General features: G+C 42.2%; 1 protein-coding gene across 6 annotated transcripts in view; it reads left to right on the top strand.

The window, feature by feature from the left end:
- LOC127575652 (progesterone receptor-like) overlaps positions 1 to 21,925 on the top strand; it is a 253,476-nt gene that overhangs the window by 46,557 nt on the left and 184,994 nt on the right. For 5 of the 6 annotated variants that reach the window (XM_052025535.1, XM_052025538.1, XM_052025534.1 and 2 more), the window contains one exon: positions 10,714 to 10,865. In XM_052025535.1, the coding sequence (XP_051881495.1) occupies positions 10,714 to 10,865 (152 nt within the window). Of the gene's footprint in view, positions 1 to 10,713; positions 10,866 to 21,925 lie in introns of those variants that run through there. The other variant, XM_052025539.1, reaches the window with a different exon arrangement.

Raw genomic sequence — 21,925 nt, 5'->3', positions numbered from 1 at the left:
TGCAGATAGTTTAAATAGTTTTGGATGTGAGGTGTAGCTTTGTTGTGAAAAAGGTTGAAGAAAGTGTCAAGGTGATTATGCAGCCTTGTTTTTACACCAGTCTTCACTGAGATTGGCTCTGTTGTCGGTCTGTTGATGAGGTTCATCCCAGTGAAAGCAGACAATGATGATGAAATTCACCATTACCTTCAAATAGCCAGCACAGCCTTTGATTGATTGAAAAAAATTAATGTTTAAAGATCAAGACCTCATGCCTAGCAAATAAACTGATAGTCTAGCAGGCAACAGTGATCACTGCTCTCCTATATGCTTCTGTAACCTGGATCACCTACAGCAGACACAGAAAGGCACTGATGCTGTTTCTGCAAAATTCTCCAAATTCACTGGAAGGAAAAGCAAACCAATGTTAGTGTCCTCTCCCAGACCAACATTCCCAGCATTAAGGCCCTGGTTACACACAGTCACTATGTTGGGCAGGTCATGTCATTCGCACGCCTGACACCAGACTCCTGAAACACTGGGCTCTGTTACAGGAATAGATTATCAGGTGGTCAGAGGAAAGGGTTCAAGGATATCCTTCTTGAAAAAATGAAACATTGGCAGTGACTCTTGGGAATATTTGGCCCATCTTTGGCTTCAAGTGGAGAAGGAGCATTTGGGGTGGCATTAAGTCAAAAGCACACAGAAGCCCTGTGTAAATAGCAGAAGCAACAGACCAATTCAAGCACATCTCCTGCTTCATTTCTTGCCATGCTGGTCTCATCAGCTACCTCAGAAGCCATAAACCCTGTGTGGAAACAAGTCACCTTCAATTCCAAAGACTGCATATGAAAAGAAGAAGAAATAGCTTTGGCAAAACTAACAGATTTCTGGTAGCTTGGTCCAGCAGAGGTTTTTATACCGTCATTGTAAATTCGAAAGAGAGGAATCCATAAGTACAAGTCAGGAATTTAACATCCAAAATAAGATTCAATATTAGAATCGTCAACAGTATTCAAACAGTGGCAGATGATATTTTTCATAGGCTGATCAGCTATTGTGAGAAAGAAATGAGGAAAGAATGAAGTCAAAGAATTAGGCAGGAAGTCAAAGATTTCGGAATATTCCATTGATAAAGTATAGTATAGCTGACATGCTCAGCTAGTCATGTAATATTTGCTCATATCTAAAACTAACTGTGTGATATTTGAATGGTGTGACCACTCATTGTTTTTAACAGTATATAATTAGATTAATTAATGTTTCTTATTATCAGTCACAGATTAACTTTATAGCTATTTGAAATGTGCATTAATTTTCATCAAAAAGGTGATGTATCAGTAAATATGCATTAATTTCAGGAATGATCCTACAATTTAAAGTCCTTTATGTGTAGGTGTCACCACAGAACACTTCATACACAGGGTGTAACTTTAGTTAATGCATTTTAAGATACATGTAAGAATTATCCAATGTACACACACATTGGATAACACCAGTTTGCAGTACTCTCATTTCATTTTGCTAATCTTGTGAAGTCATTAAACCTCACCTTGCATTGAAGAGAGTCTCCAGGAATTAAGTACTTCCCATTAAGTAGCATGTGGCCCAGACAATATTAATAGCAGCCCTCCTGTTATATATACATCCCCATTTTTGCAGGATTCAAAATTTTACTACAAATTTTCAAAATGAGATCTGGCTCTCAAATTTACCAAAATGTAGAATATTTACTGTAGTCTGACATTGTAAATGTGACACGAATAACTTTAATAATCTGTATTGACCATATTTAAGTTTAATTTATTGCATATGCTTTCATAAAAACTAGGCTAAATTACAATGACATAGCAGATATGCTACATAATTAAACAAATCAAACTTTGTGTTTTTTTATGTTTCCTTTGCCACATACAAAGTGTGGGACTACATTAAAAATTTTACATTTTTTATGTGCTGCATGATTGCTGCTCAGCACATGGATTTGTAGATACAAGGCACTCAAGTGATATGAGCCTTCAGTGAGAAACTAAACATGAGGTAGAGAACCAGCATGAGTTTAACTGAATGACTCCCATTTCTTAAGTTCTTATGTTCTTAGCTGCCAAATGGCAAACTGGATTGTTTCTGTAGGTGAGGCCAGGTGAGCTTTTGAGAGTGGAAGAAATTATAGAAGAATTAAGGAATGATAGGGAACATGACATTAATGTCTCTGGGAATTGGAGATGGAATTCCCAATAGTATTGGCCTGTAATTTGGTTTGCACTTAATTTGTTTTTCTCATGAGATTTTGTGATTTGGAATTACGTTAAAATAGATTGCAAGCCGTATTTTGAGATTTCTGAGTAACAAGTAAATTCATTAGTAAATTTTCAGTTAAATTGCTGCTACAGGTTCATAAGACAGCAGGTCTATCTTAAAAATATTTCTTCTTAATTCTCTCCTGGATTCCTTGCTATTTTAAGGTCATAAATACTTAATCTGCTCAGCAATTGGAACATCTCCAGGGTAACCCAATTAAACCCTTTCACTTTTCTAAAGAATATCTCCAGGTCACTGCTCACTTCTACTTTTTTGTAGGAAACTCCAACCTTTTCAATTTTTGCAATAGTTCCAATCAATTTCATTGTCCCGACTTTCTGAAATTTAAACTGTTCCCAATTCTCAAGTTTGCTACTTTGTCTGACATTATTTATGCTCCTTTTTGGATCTAATACTATCCTTAATTTGTTTTGTTAGGCATGATTAGCATTAGGGTTAGAGTTGTTTTTCCTTTTTTTAATGTTAGGTAAGAATCTATAATTGTTGTAGTCCCTGTGTTTGTTCCCTTTGTTTACTTTTAGGGCTCTAGATTTGGATTGAACCACTTCACTTTTCATCTGAATGAAGAATTCTCTCATGTTATGGTCACCCTTCCCTAATGGATCCTGCAGAACAAGATCATTAACTAAACCTTTCTCATTGCACAATACACAGTCTCAGACAACCTGTTCCTTAGATGGCTGCTCAAAGCACCATTCTGTACGTTTACACTAGTCTTTTGTAAATGTTGCACTAAGGCACCAAGATTCCTTTGCTTCTCAGAGTTCTGCAATATCTCACTGTGTATAAAATATGCTTCTTTTTTATTTTTCCTGCCAAAATGGACATTTCCATATTTGCCCACATTATATTCCATTGCCAGATCTTTGCCCACTCACTTAGCCTATCTATATCCCTTTGTGGGGACTTTCTCTCAGTTTCACTGTCTCCACCACATCTGTTCTCAAGATGAGGCTTTCCATTCCAGCAATTTTGAAATGTCCTTTTTCAGGAGAAGTGGCTTCCCCTCTATTGTGGCTGATGGAGCCCTCGTTTGCAATTCCTCCATTTCCTGTACTTCTCCACTCACAGCCCCTCCCCCCAGACAGAACAGAGATAAGAGTTCCCTCGGTCTTCGCCTCTCACCCTACCAGTCTCCGCATTTAGCACTTCATCCTTTGTCTCACTGGTCTCTACGCCTCGTCTCTCACCTCCGTCCAGGGACCGAAAAAGCCCTTCTCGGTTAGGCAGAGATTCACATGCATCTCCTTCAACTTTGTCTGTTGCATTCCGTGCTCCCAATGTGGCTTCCTTTACATCAGCGAGACCAAGCATAGACTTGGTGACCGTATTGCTGTGGTCTGTGCTCTGTCCGCAATGGCCATCCTGACTTCCTGGTCGCATGCTGTTTCAACTCCCTTTCCCATTTCCATAGTGACCTGTCTGTCCTCAGCCTCTTCCGCTGCCAGGGTGAGGCCAAATGCAAACTAGAAGAACGACAACTCATATTCCGCCTGGGTGTTCCACAACCTGATGGTACACAGTGAATCTTCCAGTTTTAGGTAACCTGCACTCCCTGTGCTCCCTTCTCACTCTTTCTGATCCATCCTGGTTCTCTCAACACCCCCCTCCCAACCCCTCCTTCACCCAGTTTTGTTACCTACCCCACTTGGTTCCGTCTGCCTATCACCCACATACGACCCACTGCGTCCCCCCTCCCCTCCCCCAATTGCTTCCACCTACCCATTATCCCTCCCTTATCTTGTTCCACTTATCCTCTTCCTTACATCAGGTTCCAGCATCTTCTGCCTCTTGTGTCTCCACATCACCTTTCAGCTTCTGTCTCTACCTCCATCCTACCCCCTTGCCGCCCCTTCCCCATCTGACTCCATCTGCTCCTTTTTTTCTCTCTCCTTAACTATCACTACCTTTCATCAACCAGCTGCCGTCTCCCTACTTCACTTCTCCGCTTTCCCAAACTGGATCCATCTGCCCTTCATCCCCCTGCTGACCTGATTCCACCTATCGCCTGCCTCACTCCTCCCTCTTGTATCTTTACACTGGCTATCTCCCCTCCACACTCTCATTCCTAATGCAGGGTCTCAAGCTGAAATGTCGACCATTCCTTTGCACCCCCCCCCCCCCGCCAGATAATTCTGACCTGTTGAGCTCTTCCAGCAATTAGTTTTTTTTTGTTTTTTATATCCCTTTGTAGTTTTTGTAGGTCCTCTCCCCAATTATTTTCCTATCTATCATTTAGTCATCAGCAAATTTAGAACCCATACCTTCTTCAAAATCAGCGCATAAACTGTAAAATTTTGAAACCTGGGATTGATCCCTTTGGCATACCAATCGTCACATCTTGCTTATCAGAAGAAGACCAATTTATGCCTGCTTTCTGTTTCCTTAGCCAACCAATCTTCTATCCCTGCCGATATGTTACCTTCTACACATTGAGCTATCGTCTTCCACAATAACCTTTGATGTCGCATCTTATCAAATGCCTTCTGGAAATCCGAAGTTATATACACCCATCAATTGCCCCTTATTGACAGCACATTACTTGAGTGAATTGGACAAACATAACTTCCCTCTCATAAAACTATTGACTTTGCCCGATTATCTTGACTTTTTTGTAAATGCTCTGTTATAACACCTTTGTTGATAGCTTCTAACAATTGCCTGTGACTGATGTTTCATGAACAGGCCTGTAGTTTCCTCCTTTCTGTCTCCCTTCTTTATTGGATAAAGGAATTACATTCACTATTTTCAATCTAATGGAACTTCCCCTGAATCTCGGGAATTTTGGAAAATTAAAACCAATGTATCATCCATTTCAATAACCACTTCTTTTATGACTCTAGAGAAGGCACAAAAGAATCAGTATAGGATGATGTAAAATAGTGCTGGAGTATGATGACTCTTTGCGAGCTGTCCCCAGCAGGTCCACTCATTACATCTATAGCTGCAACACTATATTCCACAATCTATTTTTCTTTTTACTACCTCAATGTACTCATGTACGGCATGATCTGACTGGATAGCACCCAAACCAAAGCTTTTCACTGTATCTCAGTACATCTGTCAGTCCACGGCTCCACCCAGATGCTCTGTACCACTGCCCTTAGGATTGCATTTCTCTTCCAATTTCCGATTCACAGCTATTCCTCTGTAGTAAAGACAAATGAAAAATACCTGTTTAATTCATCTGCCATCTCCTTGCTTTCCATTATTAATTCCCCATACCATCTCTCACTTGTAGGACCTTCTCTCACTTAGTTAACTGTTTTTAAGGATCTACAGAAACTCTTACCATTATTATATTTCTGGCTAGTTTTATCTCTATTTTTTCCTTCCCATAAAGTATTCTTTGCTGTTTAAAAATGTCAAAGCAATGTCTGTTAAATCTAACTTCAGCACAACCCTTGAGAGCTTTCACAGTGAACCATCTATGAACCAAAAACTTCTGAGTAAATATTTAAGATTCAATTGCAAATTTCAAAATGTCAGTGTGGGAATTTGAGATGTGTTCCAAAGGACAGATAGTTTTGTTATCCTTACCTAAAGAAGGATATACGTGTGTTAAAGAGAATCCAACCAAGGTCTTCTCTAATCCCTGGGCTGCCCTCTGGAGAGATTAAGTAAGCATTTTTTTATTCATTTGTCGGCTGAGGATGTCACATTCTAGCAAAGAGGCCAGAACTTGAGAAGGTGGGATTGGGTCATCTTTGTGAACTACTGCTGCCCTCTTAAGTGAGTGTAATCCCACAGTATGGCCAGTCCCGGGTCATAGGGATCAATCCTGGGACCTCAAAATTTTACTATTTAAATAATGACTTTGATGGTTGCTAAATTTGCTGATCACTAAATGATAGATAGGAAAGTAATTGGAGGGAGGACACAAGGAAAATACAAAGGGATATAAAAATACAAAAAAAAACTGCTGGTGGAACTCAGCGAGTCAGGCAGCATCTGTGGAGGCAAAGGAATGGTTGATGTTTCAAGTCGAGACGCTGCATCAGAACTGAGAGTGTGGAGAGTGTACCTGCATGGATATAGATGCAGTGATAATGAAGGAATGATAATATATTTCCAAGTCAGAGTGATATGTTACTTGAAGGGGAACCTGCAGGTAACAGAATTTTCCACATACCCACTGACCTTATTCTTCTTGGTGGTAGGAGTCATGGGTTTAGAGGTATATATCCTACAGAGTTTAGAAGAATCAGAGATGATCTTCATAATAAGCCTTAAAAGGACGGATACTGAGAAGCTGTTTCCTTACATCAGAGAGAGCAGAACTATGGAATATATCCTCAGGATAAGAGCTTGGGCAATTATCATTGAGAGATTTCTATTCTGAGAGGGCTGTGAACTTTTGAAATTTTCTCACCTAGAGAACTGTGGATTCTTAGTTGATAAGATTGAAATTCATAAAAGTTTGAGCACAAACACAATTAAGGGATATAAGGGTAGAAACAGCAGTGAAATTGATATTGATCTTCGGCTATAATCTTATGGAACAGCAGTGTAGGCTCTATGGACAGCAACTTCCATTCCTACTTTTGTGGATAGTAGGAAGGCTTACTATGGATCTATGGTATTACTGCTAACTGTGGGTATCAGACACAGGAAGCCAGTGGGTGTTCAGGGCATTAGTCCCTCTACTAATATTTGACACTACTAATATTTACAATGGCTGTTCCCTTTATCCCTGCTCTTACCTTCTACTTCCTGCCATTTTTGCAGTAAGTGCCATTGCTGAGACCTGTTGTGAGCAGAGAAGCTCCAATTTGCACAGTTCAAAGTCTTGCAATAGTAACAAGAGAAGATGGTCACCTGCAGCTGGAATGGAGGAGAGGATGGGTGCCACCATGAATTGGGAGGGAGAGTGATAACTTCAACTGAAGATTGGTGGGAAACAAATACAAATGATGAGTGGTGGTTGGTGGTGGCGAAGAATATCAAGAGGGAGAAGGGAAATAAATGGTACCGGAATGAAGTGCACAGAAAGTCTCAGCTTGACCTGGCTGATGCTTCCCTCATTTATCAACTAAAGGCATCTCTCTCTTTCTGCCTATCGACATCTGAATACTAAAACTTTATTGTTAGTTATTACTTTATTACTTCTCATTGCTTCTCCAAACTTCAATGGTCTGCACATTCCAAGCTGTTTCTGCCACAGTTGACAGCACCATCCTCCTCCAGTACCTCTCTACCATTATCCAGCTGGGTGGAACAACACTCACCCAATTCCATGCTTATCTATCCACCCACAGGCAGGGAAGTAACTGTGCTGACTCCTCCTCTCACACGTGCATCTTTGGTGTCCCCAAGGATATATGTCTGGTCATTCCAATGACTCATCTAGATGCAGCTTTTTTGGTAATGTTATCAGAAAATCAACATCAGTTTCCACCTATGGACTGATGATACGCAGCTTTATCTCATCACCACTTCTCTTGGCCCCTCCACCGTCTCTAAATTGTCAGTCTGCTGATACCAGATGAGCAGAGATTTTCTACAGCCAAACATTGGGAAGGTTGAAGCCATTATCTTTGGTCATCAGGATAAACTCCTTTCCCCAGGCCAATGACTCCTTTCGCTTCCCTGGCAACTGTCTGAAACTGAATCCAGCTGTCCACTGCCAGAGAGGAATTTGATCTTGAAGTGAGGTTTCAAAAACATATCTGCATCAAGTGCACCCACTTCCACCACCATTGCACAATCCAACTTCACTCCTGCATCCCACCCCCCTACTTTGCTTCATCTGCCCCTCCTTTTTTTCTCTTTGTCTGCCTTCATCTATCATTGATCTGCTACTGTCTTCCAACTCCACCCCCACTCCCCTCACCTACCTGGCACTACCTGCCTGTCATCTTACACCCCACCTCAGCCCATCAATCACTTTGGACTCCTGTCTCACCACTCCCCTTCTCCACTTTATACTGGCCATCTCCCCTCTCCACTCTCAGTCCTGATGCAGGGTTTCAACATGAAGCATTGACAATTCCTTTCTCTCACAGATGCTGCTCGACCTGCTGAGTTCCTCCAGCAGATTGATTGTTGCTCCAGGTTCCAGCATCTGCAGTCTCTTGTGCCTTGACTTCTGCATCAGCTTGTCTACTGCTGAAAGGCAAATCTGTGCTTTTGTTCACTATGGACTTGACTATTCAAATGCTCTTCAGCCTGGTTTCTCTTATTATACTCTCTGTAAACTTAAACTCAGCCAAGCTCTACAGCCCATGTGCTAACTCACACAGAGCCCTGTTCACATTATCAACTCTGTTTGCTGACCTACACTGGTTTACAGTTAAGTAACACCTCATAAGTTTCTCGCCTGTCCTTGCCCTGGACTTTTCTATTTCTGAAATGTCCTTCAGCCATACACCCTTCCAAACTTGGGGCTCTTCTGGCCTAACTTCAGTCACACCTGTATTGATTGCCATGCCTTCTAGGCTTCCCTCCTTAAAACTATCTGATAATCAGCCACTCTTTCCTTCTTTACTAGTCACTTTAAACCCCAACGTTTTGGCCAAGCTTTTAGTCCTCTGCTCTAATATCTTCCTATGTTGCTGCGTGTCAATTTTTCTTCGATAATTTCATTTCTGAAAAGCCTTGGGATGTCAATGGTGCCATGTAAGTGCAAGTTATAATTGTTCTTATACATCACCTGGTACTCTATTATGGAGCAAATTAGATTTCCAGAGCTTAATAAGTAAATTTTATTTTACTATGCAACTATTTTACTATTATCCACAAAAATCTTGCACTCCACAGCTACATCAATATACCTTTTGATTATAACACTGGATCAGTGTCTCATCAGTGGTGTGAAGTGATCTTTATAACGTGTATTATATTCTCATTACTGCCTTCAAAATTGGCATAATTTTGCACTTTGATTTTATTACAAATTCAGAAATTTCCAACAAGCAAGACTTTGCAATTCTTGTGGAAAAAAATGTTAGTATGCTTCAGTTGTCTTTTAATAATTTCTAAATCCCATGATCTGATTTAACTACACAACTGCCATTTTCTTTTCTATGACAATCATGACTCAACTACTAATGAAAAGAGTTCTGCAGTTTAATCGTGGGAGCTAGAAATGTTTGCGGTAGAATTCCCTGTCCACAGGAGGTTTTTAGTTCGGATATTTAAGATTTTATTTCAATTGACAGACTCTTCCCATTTAAAAAAAAGTTCTGCAGTGGTCCACAAATAAAAAATAAACGCATTTTCAAAATATAGAGCAGTGGATTGCAAAGCTTCTGACCATTTGCAAATATATAAATGCCTGGTTAATGTACACTATTCTGCAGACTGTTTTAGGAAGAAACTTTGAGGTCATTCTATTCTTCCAGAACAGCAAGAAGAAAAGATGCACAATGCTGTTTATTTTCATCTGTCTCTTTCATGTCTCTGTTTAGCAGGAGTCTGTTTTATTATGTGAATGTTATTTCTCCTTCAATATCTCTATCATGACATAATATCACACTGTACGTTATTAACAGTGAGTTGATCTTTATGTATCTCATCATGCCTGTAATGCTTTATTACTGATCAGTATTTGGTTAGAACTTGTGTCATACTTCTTATATGCTAAACTGTAGCCGACATTAATATTTTAAATAAATTATATTACCATGAGAAAGACATGCCACAATTTGTGTGTAAGTCCACTGGTTATGTTTTCCAGCACATTTAACAGAAGGACACATGAAAAGGATTATATGTGCAAATTAAAGCTCGAAATACTGTTAGAAGTCCAGCATGAGGCTCAAATAGGTGCAGAAAATTATTTTTATTTGCCCAAGCAGCTTATATGCAAAAATGCAGTTTAGAATTGCTAAATCGAAAGTGTTGAGTTCTTATCTGATGTTAATACAACTGCACATTTGATAGTTTCCATATGAGAAGCAAAGTGTTAAATTCTGGACTAAGCCGATTGCTTCAAGTCAATCTTTACCTCTATTTCATGCACTTGCAGCAAATTGAGTGAGCATTATCTCAATAATGATTGTGATTACCAGATCAGAAGAGTGATCAAAGGTTTTTCTAGTTTTTCCACCATAGCACAGCTGTTAATTGGCACTGGGTAGAAGACAGATGATCAAACAAAATAAAACACCATTTCCCGCAAAAATGGGCTTCAAAAGAAACTTTACTAATTAACTGATTTTTGGCAATTAAAAGTCAGCTGTTTAGCAGGAGTCTATTCCATTTGCAGCTTTATCACTTTGAACGTGAATCTATTCATCTGTATGTCTATATTCTGAATGTTACTAATGTATTATATGTAAGAAATGTTACAAGACTGGTGAATTTTCACCCAAACTGTAGATAGAACTTCTAAACCTAGTGTTTTATTGTAATTATTTTTAATGGTGAAGGACACTTTGAAATCTTTTTCTTTTTCTCTCTTCTTTGAAGGCCAGAGAATGGAAGGGGCCATGTCTCTCACTTTGCCCCAGGACTGAGTCTGCAGAAACTCTGTCTGATCTGTGGTGATGAAGCCTCAGGTTGTCACTATGGAGTCCTTACATGTGGAAGTTGTAAGGTTTTCTTCAAGAGGGCTGTTGAAGGTAGAACTCTTATATTCAACAATAGTTTTGCTGTTGTGGTTTTACCCTGGCTGCAGTTTTGTGAATATCTGCTCATTTTCTTACTCAAAGTATACTTCCATATCAATTTATCTATGTACTTTGAATCTGCAAACATTAGAGTTTTGTAAGATATATAATTGCATCATATCTTAAACTGTTTCAAACGGGATACAAAGAGGATTAAATACATGTGCCGGTTCTTTAAAATGTAAGTTTCCTTTCAACTGGACATTCATTACCATTGCTTTATTTTCTGATTGGACATATTGTGTGCTATATGCAGTCCATCAACTTAAACTTTGATCCAGGTCAGAAGCTTGGCGAGAGCTTAGCAGCAAAGTGAGGGAGAGGCTACATGATTGGACAAACTATAGATCTGCACATAAGCTCTGGAACATATACCTAGCACCTTGTTTGCCAGCCTCTGAATTAGTCAGCTCACATATACACTGAGGGGAATTAACAGAAAGTACAGCTCTTCTCCAAAGGTAAGAGAATGCAGCATCCTTCACTCATATAGTTTAAGCTTTTGTTTAGAAATGTTAGACTTGGGAGCACCTGCTTTTTGGACTGGAAGCAGCCATTTTTTGAAATGAAGTTGAACTTGCATAGTATCTTAAATAAAAAGGAGACTGAATTTTATCTTACAATTTTATTTATTGTTTGCAAGCCCGGTGAGCCAACATGTCTGCTGAACACAACTCTAAAAGAAAAAAATGGTGTCTACAGAGATCAAGCAGTAACAACATGATAATCTCCAATATAAAATGACTCCTACATTTACTTACAGACACAGAGGCAGACACACCACTGGACTCAGAGGAAAACTATCAATTAGACATCAACCACCCTACTATACAGTTTTAAAAAAGAAACAAATATCTCACATCATCACATCTAACAAAACCCTTCAATTAAACTGGAGATTTCCTCTGCCGGGGTAGAATGTCTGACTTCCACTTGAGGCAGACCAGGTTGTTTCTCAGTGTCCTCATGTGCAGTGGAAACCTCCTGTGACCCACCCATTTCAGAAGATGTCGTCCCCACTAATTCTTCCGAACAACTTCCCTTTGACATACAATTATCCAGAGACCAGTCATGCTTTGAGAGCGGTGGCAATGCAGTGACCCTTGCTGGTAGTTGGCCTAGGTGCCATGTGGATGACTTGTTCATTGCCCAGAAAGGTCCTGTACTCTCCTCAACCTCAGCAAGAACTCACGTTAATCCAAAACTGACGTTATAAACAAATGTTTCATCTCCAGGTAGGATATTCCATGGTTTTGCATTTTTGTTATGGTATTCTTTCATTTTTAATTGTTTGTTCTTTATGTTTCTTTTCGGGTTGGGAACATTGACATCTAAAGTTGATCTCAATATGTTTGCCATGAACAAATTTGTGGGAGACTGCTCGGTTGTAGTTTGTGATGTAATGCAATAACTGAACAGGAACCAAGACATTTGGGTTTCAATGCGACCTCCTTGCATTTTCTTGATTTCTTCTTAAGTCTGAACAACTCCCTCTGCTACTCCATTAGAGGAAAGAAGACCTAGGCAGACGTCATATGAATTATGACATTTTAATTCATGAAATCTTTAAAACCTGCACTCTTGAATCAACTTCTAGCATCTGATAGCAACATGTAAAGCAATCCTTTGACAATGAAATTTTTAACGCTTGAAATTCAACGATCCATTGGATGTACATAGAACAGTACAGCACAGGAACAGGCCTTTAGCCTACATTTATCCACTTTGAATGAGTATCAATTATAACCAGGAACACCGTCCAACATAATCGGCATGAAATCTCCTCCATGGTTCCTTGGGGCACCACCAAAGGAGCAGACAGAGATACATTTCTATTTCCTTGAACACTTGGTGCAGAAGCACTGATAGTGGTTTTTACCTTTTCAAGAGAACTGGGAGTTAGCCCTTTAGCATTCACACAGTCTCCAATACATTATTTGCCAAAAATAATACACTTCTCTTTGGACGTAGGCCTGCCTTTTTCAGTCCACTCAACCCTTCCTGACTCTGTCAGTGTTTGTTCCTGGAGGGTCCTATAACCAGGATACTAGACGAGTATACAGTGACCTTGAAAAAGCAATCCCTCCACGTCTCTCTCTGGAAGATAGTGGGTGCAGACAGAACTCCCAAGGGTAGTCGGTTAAATGTGAACAAACCGATGCATCTGTTGATAGTCAAGATTGTTTGACTAATACTCTAATACTATCTGTTGATATGCATGACTCATATCCACCTCAGTAAATGCTGCCCTCCTGACAAAATTGCAAATCTTTTCTTTTCTAGAATGGGATACTGTTCCAGGAACAAAACTCAATTAGTAAACAACTTGGAATCTCCATAAATCTAAACAAATCCATTAGGCTTTAAGACTGACACAGTGGATGCTGATTAAGATTATTTTCCTTCTGCCAATTTTTCCCTCCAACTTCATTGCACAAAATATTGACCTGGGCTTGAAGAACAATGGTAGGGGTTTGAGATCAACATAAATTTTCTTTATATGTCCCTAGTTCTTCCAGTAATGTTCCCTCCTCACCCAGGTGGATTTCTTTAGCCTTCTCACTGTTTTTTTGGACAAAAAGTGTCGTATGATCCTTTCTGATGCATGTATTCATTTAAGTTCAGGAACAATTTTCCTCATTGCCAGTATGTAATATTTTGAACAAGAAGGATGCTGTGCTTTATTTATTTCTTGCACGTCTGCTGAGCTGGTACATACCTGCCAACCACAATCCTAACACAAAAATATGACATTGGATAGTAACCAGAAGATAATCCCCAATGCACAAGGACTCTTGCTGGCTCAGAGGAGAATTATCACTTAGACATCATTGCAACTCATTAGCATCTATTCTTTGGATTTGGAAGCAACTGCTCTTTGGGAGGAAGTTGGACTCAATAGTGCCCGCTTTTAGGATGAAATTGGACTTGGGAGTGCCCTTGCTTTGGTATGAAGTTGCACTCCATAGCAACAATTGTTTGCGGTGAAATTGCACTCTATAGCAATTTTTTTTGGAGTAACGTTATATGTGGTAGTATCTTTTAGGGTGATGTTGGACTCCATAGCAATGGTTCTTTGGAATAAAGTTGAATTCACAAGTGTCTGTTCTTTGAGATAAGGTTGGTAAGAGCCACGTGTGTCTATCAATGCCCATCTTTTCCTTGTTTTTTGTCTGCGATAACATCTCTGAACCAGCATTCCTCAGTGACTGCTGATTGTAATCTCCTCCATGGAACATATGGATTTGGAGAATAACCTGAATCTGGATTTAGAAGGCCAGGCTTTCAACTCCACAATTTGCTAAGGACGACAGGAACTGGGGCTAACAAACCACAGCACAAGACTGGCAAGTGGTGAGGGTGGGATGATGAGTCCAATCTTCCTGTGAGACTGTAGCTCCATGAAGCCACTGACACTCCATGGAGTGGTACTTCGGTGATCTGAGTTAATCCTTTAGAGGACAGATTGACGTGCAGTTGTTGAGACCCCACATGGCCATATGAACACTGTAATCTGCGGCCATGATGGTGGTACTCTGAATTTCCAGTGCAGCAGTATTGGATGGCTGCAATGTGTGCAGCAACTTAAGCTGTGATTTTTGGCTCTCAGGCACTGCATCACTACTGGACCACAGGTGTGAATAGATCTGACTACCATTTCCATGCTGGGAAGTATGGGCTCCAGGGTCTACACAAAGCCTGATGCCAAGTTGTTGCTAGTTTACTCAATGCTCCTTGACAGTGAATGCAATCCTTCCAACAGGCTTCCCATGCACAATGCATTTCATTGAGGCTACCCATTATCCTGACCCATTGAGGTCCTTATTTGAGTCTTCTGCAATGGAACTAGTGCTTGATATAACTTGGCTGCAGCCACATGTGATCAGAGTCTTATTGCTATGCCGTCCTCTAAATTATGTACAGCTACTGGACCCAATGACTTTCCACCAATTGGATGGCCGCCCAGGTTCAACCCCACTGACCTATCCCCTGCCCTAATGCTGGCACTGCTTTCAATGGCCCTCTGGACAAGGGCTGTACCATGAGATGTTTATTTCAAAAATGTCATCATTCAAATATGGAGCCTACAAACACATTTTACAAGGTGCACTTGCCACGCCACTACAGAAATAGCAAGACTCATCCAGGGAGAGAGCAGGAGCCCTAGGCTGGGGGATTCTGCCCCTAGCCCCAATTTTGTTCCATTAATTGCGAAGGAATCTTTGGACCATGGAGTATTTACAGCACTCACAGGACAGGGTATTATCAGGAATAATATCTCAGGCTGAGAATAATACTTGAAAATATTCAAATAGTTTCCACTAAGTAAAGGAGGTTAAAGGGATATTTGTTGGAGCCTTTTAAGTCAAAGTCAAAGTTGGATTTATTGTCATATGCACAAGTACATGTATGGACAGGTGCAATGAAAAACTTACTTGCAGCAGCATCACAGACACATAGCATCAGATAAGCAGCATTCACAAGATAAATTGAGCATAAATTATACACAAATTTTATAAGCAAGAACATAATTAGACCAAAAACAGAAAGGAAAAAAACAAACATAATGTAATGAGATAAGATGAAAGGAGAGAGACTATTGCCTTTGACAAGGAGCCATTAATTTAAAATTATAACTAAGGAGAGGGATTAGAAGAAGCTCTTCTGCATAGCTTGGGATATTTTGCCTTAGGGCATGGTTGGGGCAGATCCTATTTAAGAAGTAATTAAAAAATTATTACAACCAGAGGCAAATAAATTACAATGAGGGTTTGTTCAATATTGTTCTGGTAATCACTGGATGACCGGGTTCCTTCCATGATGTAAACTCATATAATCTGTAAATGTCTCTTTTAAAGATGTGGTTCCTTCACTTTGCATTCAGACAAAACATCGCTCCATATGGTCACAGTTTAGCTATATCAGAGTTATGGAATGTCAGATGTGATTGGTGCTGTGGCTTAAATTTATTGCAACAAGTGTTTCTGATTTTTTTTATTGATTTACATTTAAAATATTAGTTTTATTCCCACCATCTGATTGTATCTGGATCAATGACCTTGCATTGATAATATGCTCACACTAGTGTGTCATGCCTGTTATTTCTGGTGAACCTGTAGAGGAGGAATACAAGCCCTGAAGTTAGCTTCAGTGATAACAGGACATGTTAACCTTAGGTGCCCATGTACCACTTTCCTGGTTTTACTGCTGATTGACCAAACAAGCTATGCATTCTGGATAAGGAATAGGCAGTACACAAAACGCGCTGGAGGAACTCAGCAGGTCAGGCAGCATCCATGGAGGGAAATGAACAGGTGATGTTTCGGGCCGAGACCCTTCATCAGGACCGGAAAGGAAGAAGGCAGAAGCCAGAATAAGAAGGTGGGGGGAGGGGGAGGAGCACACGCAGGCAGGGGATAGGTGAGTCCAGGTGAGAGGGGGAAGGTAGGTTGGGGGGGTGGGGGAGAAGATGTAATAAGCTGACAGGTGATAGGTAGAAGAGGCAAAGGGCTGAAGAAGAAGGAATCTGGTAGGAGGGGGCAGTGGACCATGGCATAAAAGATGGAGGAGAGGAGGTGGGCAGGTCATCAAGGTGGGGGAAGGGAGCCACAGGAATAAGGGAAGACAAAGGAGTGGGGGGTGGGTGAAAGAAAACGAAAACTCTCACACTGCCACTGGGTCCTACTGCTCCTCTGCTTTCACTACCACACCCCACCCTCCCCTGGTCTTCCAAGCCTTCCACCCCCCCCCCCCCCACCCCGACCCCCCTTCATTCCTCTCAGCTCCCTACTTCCTCCCACCAAACCTTCCCTGACCCTTCTAACTCTGCTCTCTCCTCTGGCCCTGCCAACCCTCTACCCTCCCCTGACCCCAGCTCCCACCCCTGCTACATCTTCACTATCCCCTCCTACCTTCCCTCTCTGAGGCAGAACACTCTGTCCTCAGCAGGGGCCTTTGTCCCCCTGCGCCCACACCTCAACAAGTTCCGCGCCCGCCATGATGCCGAGCTCTTCTTCTGCCACCTCTGTCTCCAGGCCTACTTCCTTAGCAAAGATTCCCCACCCCCCACTGATGACCCCTTCTCCTGCCTTAAGCCCGCTTTGTCCTCTTGGACACCTCGTCCTGGCCTTCTGCCCACTCTGGATCTCTTCATCTCTAACTGCCAACGGGACATTAACCATCTCAACTTCACCATCCCCCTCCCCTATTCCAACCTCACCCTCTCTGAACGCACTGCCCTCCACTCCCTCCACACCAATCCTAGTCTCACTATCAAACCCGCAGACAAGGGGGGTGCTGTTGTCGTCTGGCGGACTGATCTTTACATTGCCAAGGCCAGATATCAACTCTCGAACACCTCCTCTTACTTAACCTGGACCCCACCAAGGAGCATCAGGTCATTGTCTCCCGTACTATCACCGACCGCATCGCCTCCGGAGACCTCCCCTCTACAGCCTCCAACCTCATAGTTCACATACCCTGCACTGCCCGTTTCTACCTCCTACCCAAGATTTACAAACCCAACTGCCCTGGTAGACCCATTGTTTCTGTCTGCTCCTGCCCCACTGAACTTGTGTCCTCATATCTTGACTCCATTTTGCCCCCTTGGTTCAGTCCCTCCCTACCTATATCCGTGACACTTTGCATGCTCTCCATCACTTCAACAACTTCCAGTTCCCTGTCCCTGACAGCCTCATTTTCACCATGGACATTGAGTCTCTGTACACTTCCATCCCCCATCAAGAAGGCCTTAAGGCTCTTCATTTCTTTCTCGATAACAGACCCAACCAGTTCCCCTCCACCACCACCCTCCTCCGTCTGGCGGAACTGGTACTCACCCTTAACAACTTTCCTTTTGGCTCCTCCCACTTTCTCCAGACTAAGGGCGTAGCCATGGGTAGTCGCATAGGCTCCAGCTGTGCCTGCCTCCTTGTTGACTACGTGGAACAGTCCATGTTCCAAGCCTACACCAGTAATGCCCCTCAACTCTTTCTCCGCTACATTGATGACTGCATTGGGGCTGCTTCCTGCATCTGTGCTGAGCTCGTCAATTTCATTAGCTTTGCCTCCAACTTCCACCCTGCCCTCAGATTCACTTGGTCCATCTCCGACACCTCTCTCCCCTTTCTGGAGCTCTCTGTCTCCAGAGATGGAGACAAATTAACCACAGACATCTTCCAGAAACCCACTGACTCCTACAGTTACCTTGACTACACCTCCTCCCACCCTGTCACTTGTAAGGACGCCACCCCCTTCTCCCAGTTCCTTCACCTCCATCGCATCTGTTCCCATGATGAGACTTTCCATTCTAGGACATCAGAGGTGTCCTCCTTTTCCAGTAACCAGGGTTTCCCTTCCATCACCACTAATGCTGCCCTAACCTGTATCTCCTCCGCTTCCTGTATGTCTACCCTCACCCCCTCCCCTCATCAACATAACAAGGACAGGATTCTCCCTGTCCTCACCTACCACCCCATGAGCCTCCGTATCCAACACATCATTCTCCGCAACTTCTGCCACCTCCAACGGGATCCTACCACCAGCCAAACCGTCTCCTCACCCCTCCCTCGGCTTTCCGAAGGGACCACTCTCTCCGTGTCTCCCTTGTCCATTCGTCCCTCCCCACTGATAACCCCCCGGCACTTATGCGAAGTGCTACACCTGTCCCTACACCTCCTCCTTCACCACCACCCAGGGGCCCAGACAATCCTTCCGGGTGAGGTAGTGCTTCACCTGTGAGTCCAAGGGTGTCATTTATTGCATCCCATGCTCCTGGTGCAGCCACCTGTACATCGGTGAGACCCGACGCAGATTGGGTGACCGCTTCGTCGAGCACCTTGGCTCAGTCCACTGCAACAGCCGATGGCCACCCACTTCAATTCCACATCCCACTCCCATACTGACATGTCTATCCATGGCCTCCTCCACTGCCACATTGAGGCCAGATGCAGGTTGGAGGAACAACACCTCATATTCTGCCTTGGGAGACTCCAACCTGATGGCCTCAACATCGATTTCTCTAACTTCCGGTAACCCCACCCCTTCATTACCCTTCCCCCCCACTCCTTTGTCTTCCCTTATTCCTGTGGCTCCCTTCCCCTGCCTTGATGACCTGCCCATCTCCTCTCCTCCCCTCCTCCATCCTTTATCCCATGGTCCACTGTCCTCTCCTACTGGATTCCTTCTTCTCCAGCCCTTTGCCTCTTCTACCCATCACCTCTCAGCTTATTACATATTCTTCCCCTCCCCCACCCACTTGCTTTCTCCTTCTCACCTGGACTTGCCTATCAGCTGCCTGTGTGTGTTCTTCCCCCTCCCCCTACTTTCTTATTCTGGCTTCTGCCCTCTTCCTTTCCAGTCCTGATGAAGGGTCTCGGCTCGAAACGTTGACTGTTCATTTCCCTCCATGGATGCCGCCTGAGCTGTTGAGTTTCTCCAGCGCTTTTTGTGTATTGCTCCAGATTCCAGCATCTGCAGAATTTCTTGTGTCCAAGGAATAGGCAGTCTTGAATTCAATGTAAGACTTGATGGCATGACTGAAATAGTTCAAGATAATCTAAGCAAAGATTTGAGAACAGATTTGCTAATGATTTCCCCAGACAAATCACTCAGTTCTAAAAATACAGTGAAAGAAATTTGAAGGCAGCTACTTTTTGTGATGCCGAGAGCACAAAGAAGGATCCTGACACCTAACTGGTGACAAATGAGGTGCCCCTGATATTGGACATTAGGACGCAGCTCCCCTACCAGAATAGTTGAGGATCAGGCTCTTGTAAAACTAAGTATTTCCTTCAGGAAAATGAGGAAAGTGGGCGTACAACTTGGGGGGGTTAGCAGGCAGTGATTGAAAATTGAGGAAAGGAAGTGGGATGTAGGCCCAATAATAGAGGGACTGATTGTTTTCTGGGAAGATAATGATTGTTAGAGCATAGAAGGACCCAAAACTGCCCAGAGTTTAGATGGCTGATCCCAGAGGTGATCAGTAATTATATCATTGAAAGAATGGCTGTGTCCATGGGCAATACTGTGGCACTGCAGTTGACTGTGGTCATAGTTCCAGAGGCTCAGGTTCAATCCTGATTTTTGGGTGCTGTCTGTGTGTAGGTTGCACATTCTTCCTGTGATGATGTGGATATTCCCCCTGGTGTCTCATTTTCCTCCCACATCCCAACAGTGTGTTGATAGGTTAATTGCCTACTGTAAATTGTCCCTATTGCAGGTGGGTGGTAGGAGAACCAGGAGTTGATGCACATGAGAGAGATTGTGGGGGAATGGGAATGGGCATGCTCTGAGAGGTGGCATAGACTCGATGGCCCAAATGGCCACCTTCTATGTTATAAGGAAACACAGAAATAAATGTTCTGGACAAGTAGTGTTACAAGCAACAATTAGAATGATTTCTTCAGCCTTTCCTGACTCCTTCCCCACATTCCCCCACTGGAACCAAGGGTACCAATCTGTGTTTTATCAGTACAGGTGAGAGCTGCTTCTCTGATACCTCTTCAGGGGTGAGCTGTCAACACAGAATAGTGGTTAAAAAAAGTCCACAAGTCTGCAACTGGTGTTATGTCCACATAATCTTTTCTTGGTGAATACAGTTCCATCACCATCAACTTCTCAGTGTGGCACTGCAGGGATCCTAGGGTATTTAGATCAAATTGTGTTCTGTAAAGATCATATACAGCATGTAACATTAGGGAATCTGATATAGATCAGGTATGAACTAAGTACTGGAAATATCTGGACTGATGTTGTAAATGTAAATTACCAGTCGTAGGTCCTGCCCATTGGCTATTTATGTATCAGGAAAGCATGACCACCCTACCCATGGTTTCCCGTGCAAGGACAGTTTATAAGGCTAATGTACATTTGTGTATTTGCTCTTTAGACATTTTGAAGAGCAGAATAATTATTATGACTTCAATCGCACTGTACTAGCTCCTTAGTTGTAATGAAAAAAAACACTAACATCACTCAGTATTGGCATTAACTACATTATGGTTTGGAATCACTGGTTGCTGAACACAGCTGGCTGCAGGTGTAGTTCATGATACTCTTTTTCCTTAATTCAAAAGCATTGAAATACATAACTGAAAAATGTTTGATGTTGAGTTTGAACATACATGAGAGCAGCACTGCCTTGCTTCAACTGTAGTTCTGTGTGTTCTGTGGTGGCAAGTGAGGCCAATGTTTGATCCATGAACTCTGCCACATGTGGGACAAGTGGGTGAGTGGTATGGGAGCTGATGCACTCCTTTCACCATTTCTGCTGGTCTTCCTCATGACAATGACAAAACGACTCAAGGTTCTCAATGCCATCCCAGTGTCTCTTCCAGGCCAAGGTTTCCTACAAATTAGTAAGGATGATGTATTTATTTCAGGACACCCTCAAGCGATTCCTCTGCCCTTGTGGTAAAAACCTTGCTGTGACAAAGTTCAGAGAAGAGCAGCTGTTTCCAGAGTTGGGTGTTGGGCATTAAACAATGTGGTCTATCTATCAGAAGTAGCTAGGTGTGATTAAAATATACTGCTGGTATTTTGCAGAAACAATTTCAGTGGTACCTCTCTGTGTCTTGAGGTGCATTATGTAGTTAGTCCACTTCTCCACTGCTCACTAGTGCACCAAGACTTTATATCTGGTCTGAGGTCTTGATCTTCAAGCACTCCTTTCCTCGGACACCAAAATGCCATCTTTGTGCATCACACCATCAGTTCTAACACAATTTGCTTTCAATCTTAATTTGCATAATTCAGATACTTCTTAACATTTTTAAAGATCTGATTTTCTTTACAGAACTGATAAATCCTTGGTTAATGATCCACTCATGAGTTATATTGATGTGATAAAATTCTGACAGAGTTTTTCAAGATCTTTCTGATTTTTGTTTCTTAAGTCCTGCCCTTCAAATGAACCATACCCAAAGCTAGGTCTGTCTTTATTAACTGAATATAGAAAACACAAGAATATTTCAAATCATTGAATGTTGACTGCTTTATACAATTATTCATTA

Source organism: Pristis pectinata, chromosome 11 (genome assembly GCF_009764475.1).
Source record: "Pristis pectinata isolate sPriPec2 chromosome 11, sPriPec2.1.pri, whole genome shotgun sequence".
Lineage (NCBI taxonomy): Eukaryota > Metazoa > Chordata > Chondrichthyes > Rhinopristiformes > Pristidae > Pristis > Pristis pectinata.
Note: the sequence above shows the minus strand (reverse complement) of the source record. Positions and strands in the feature narration are given on the sequence as shown.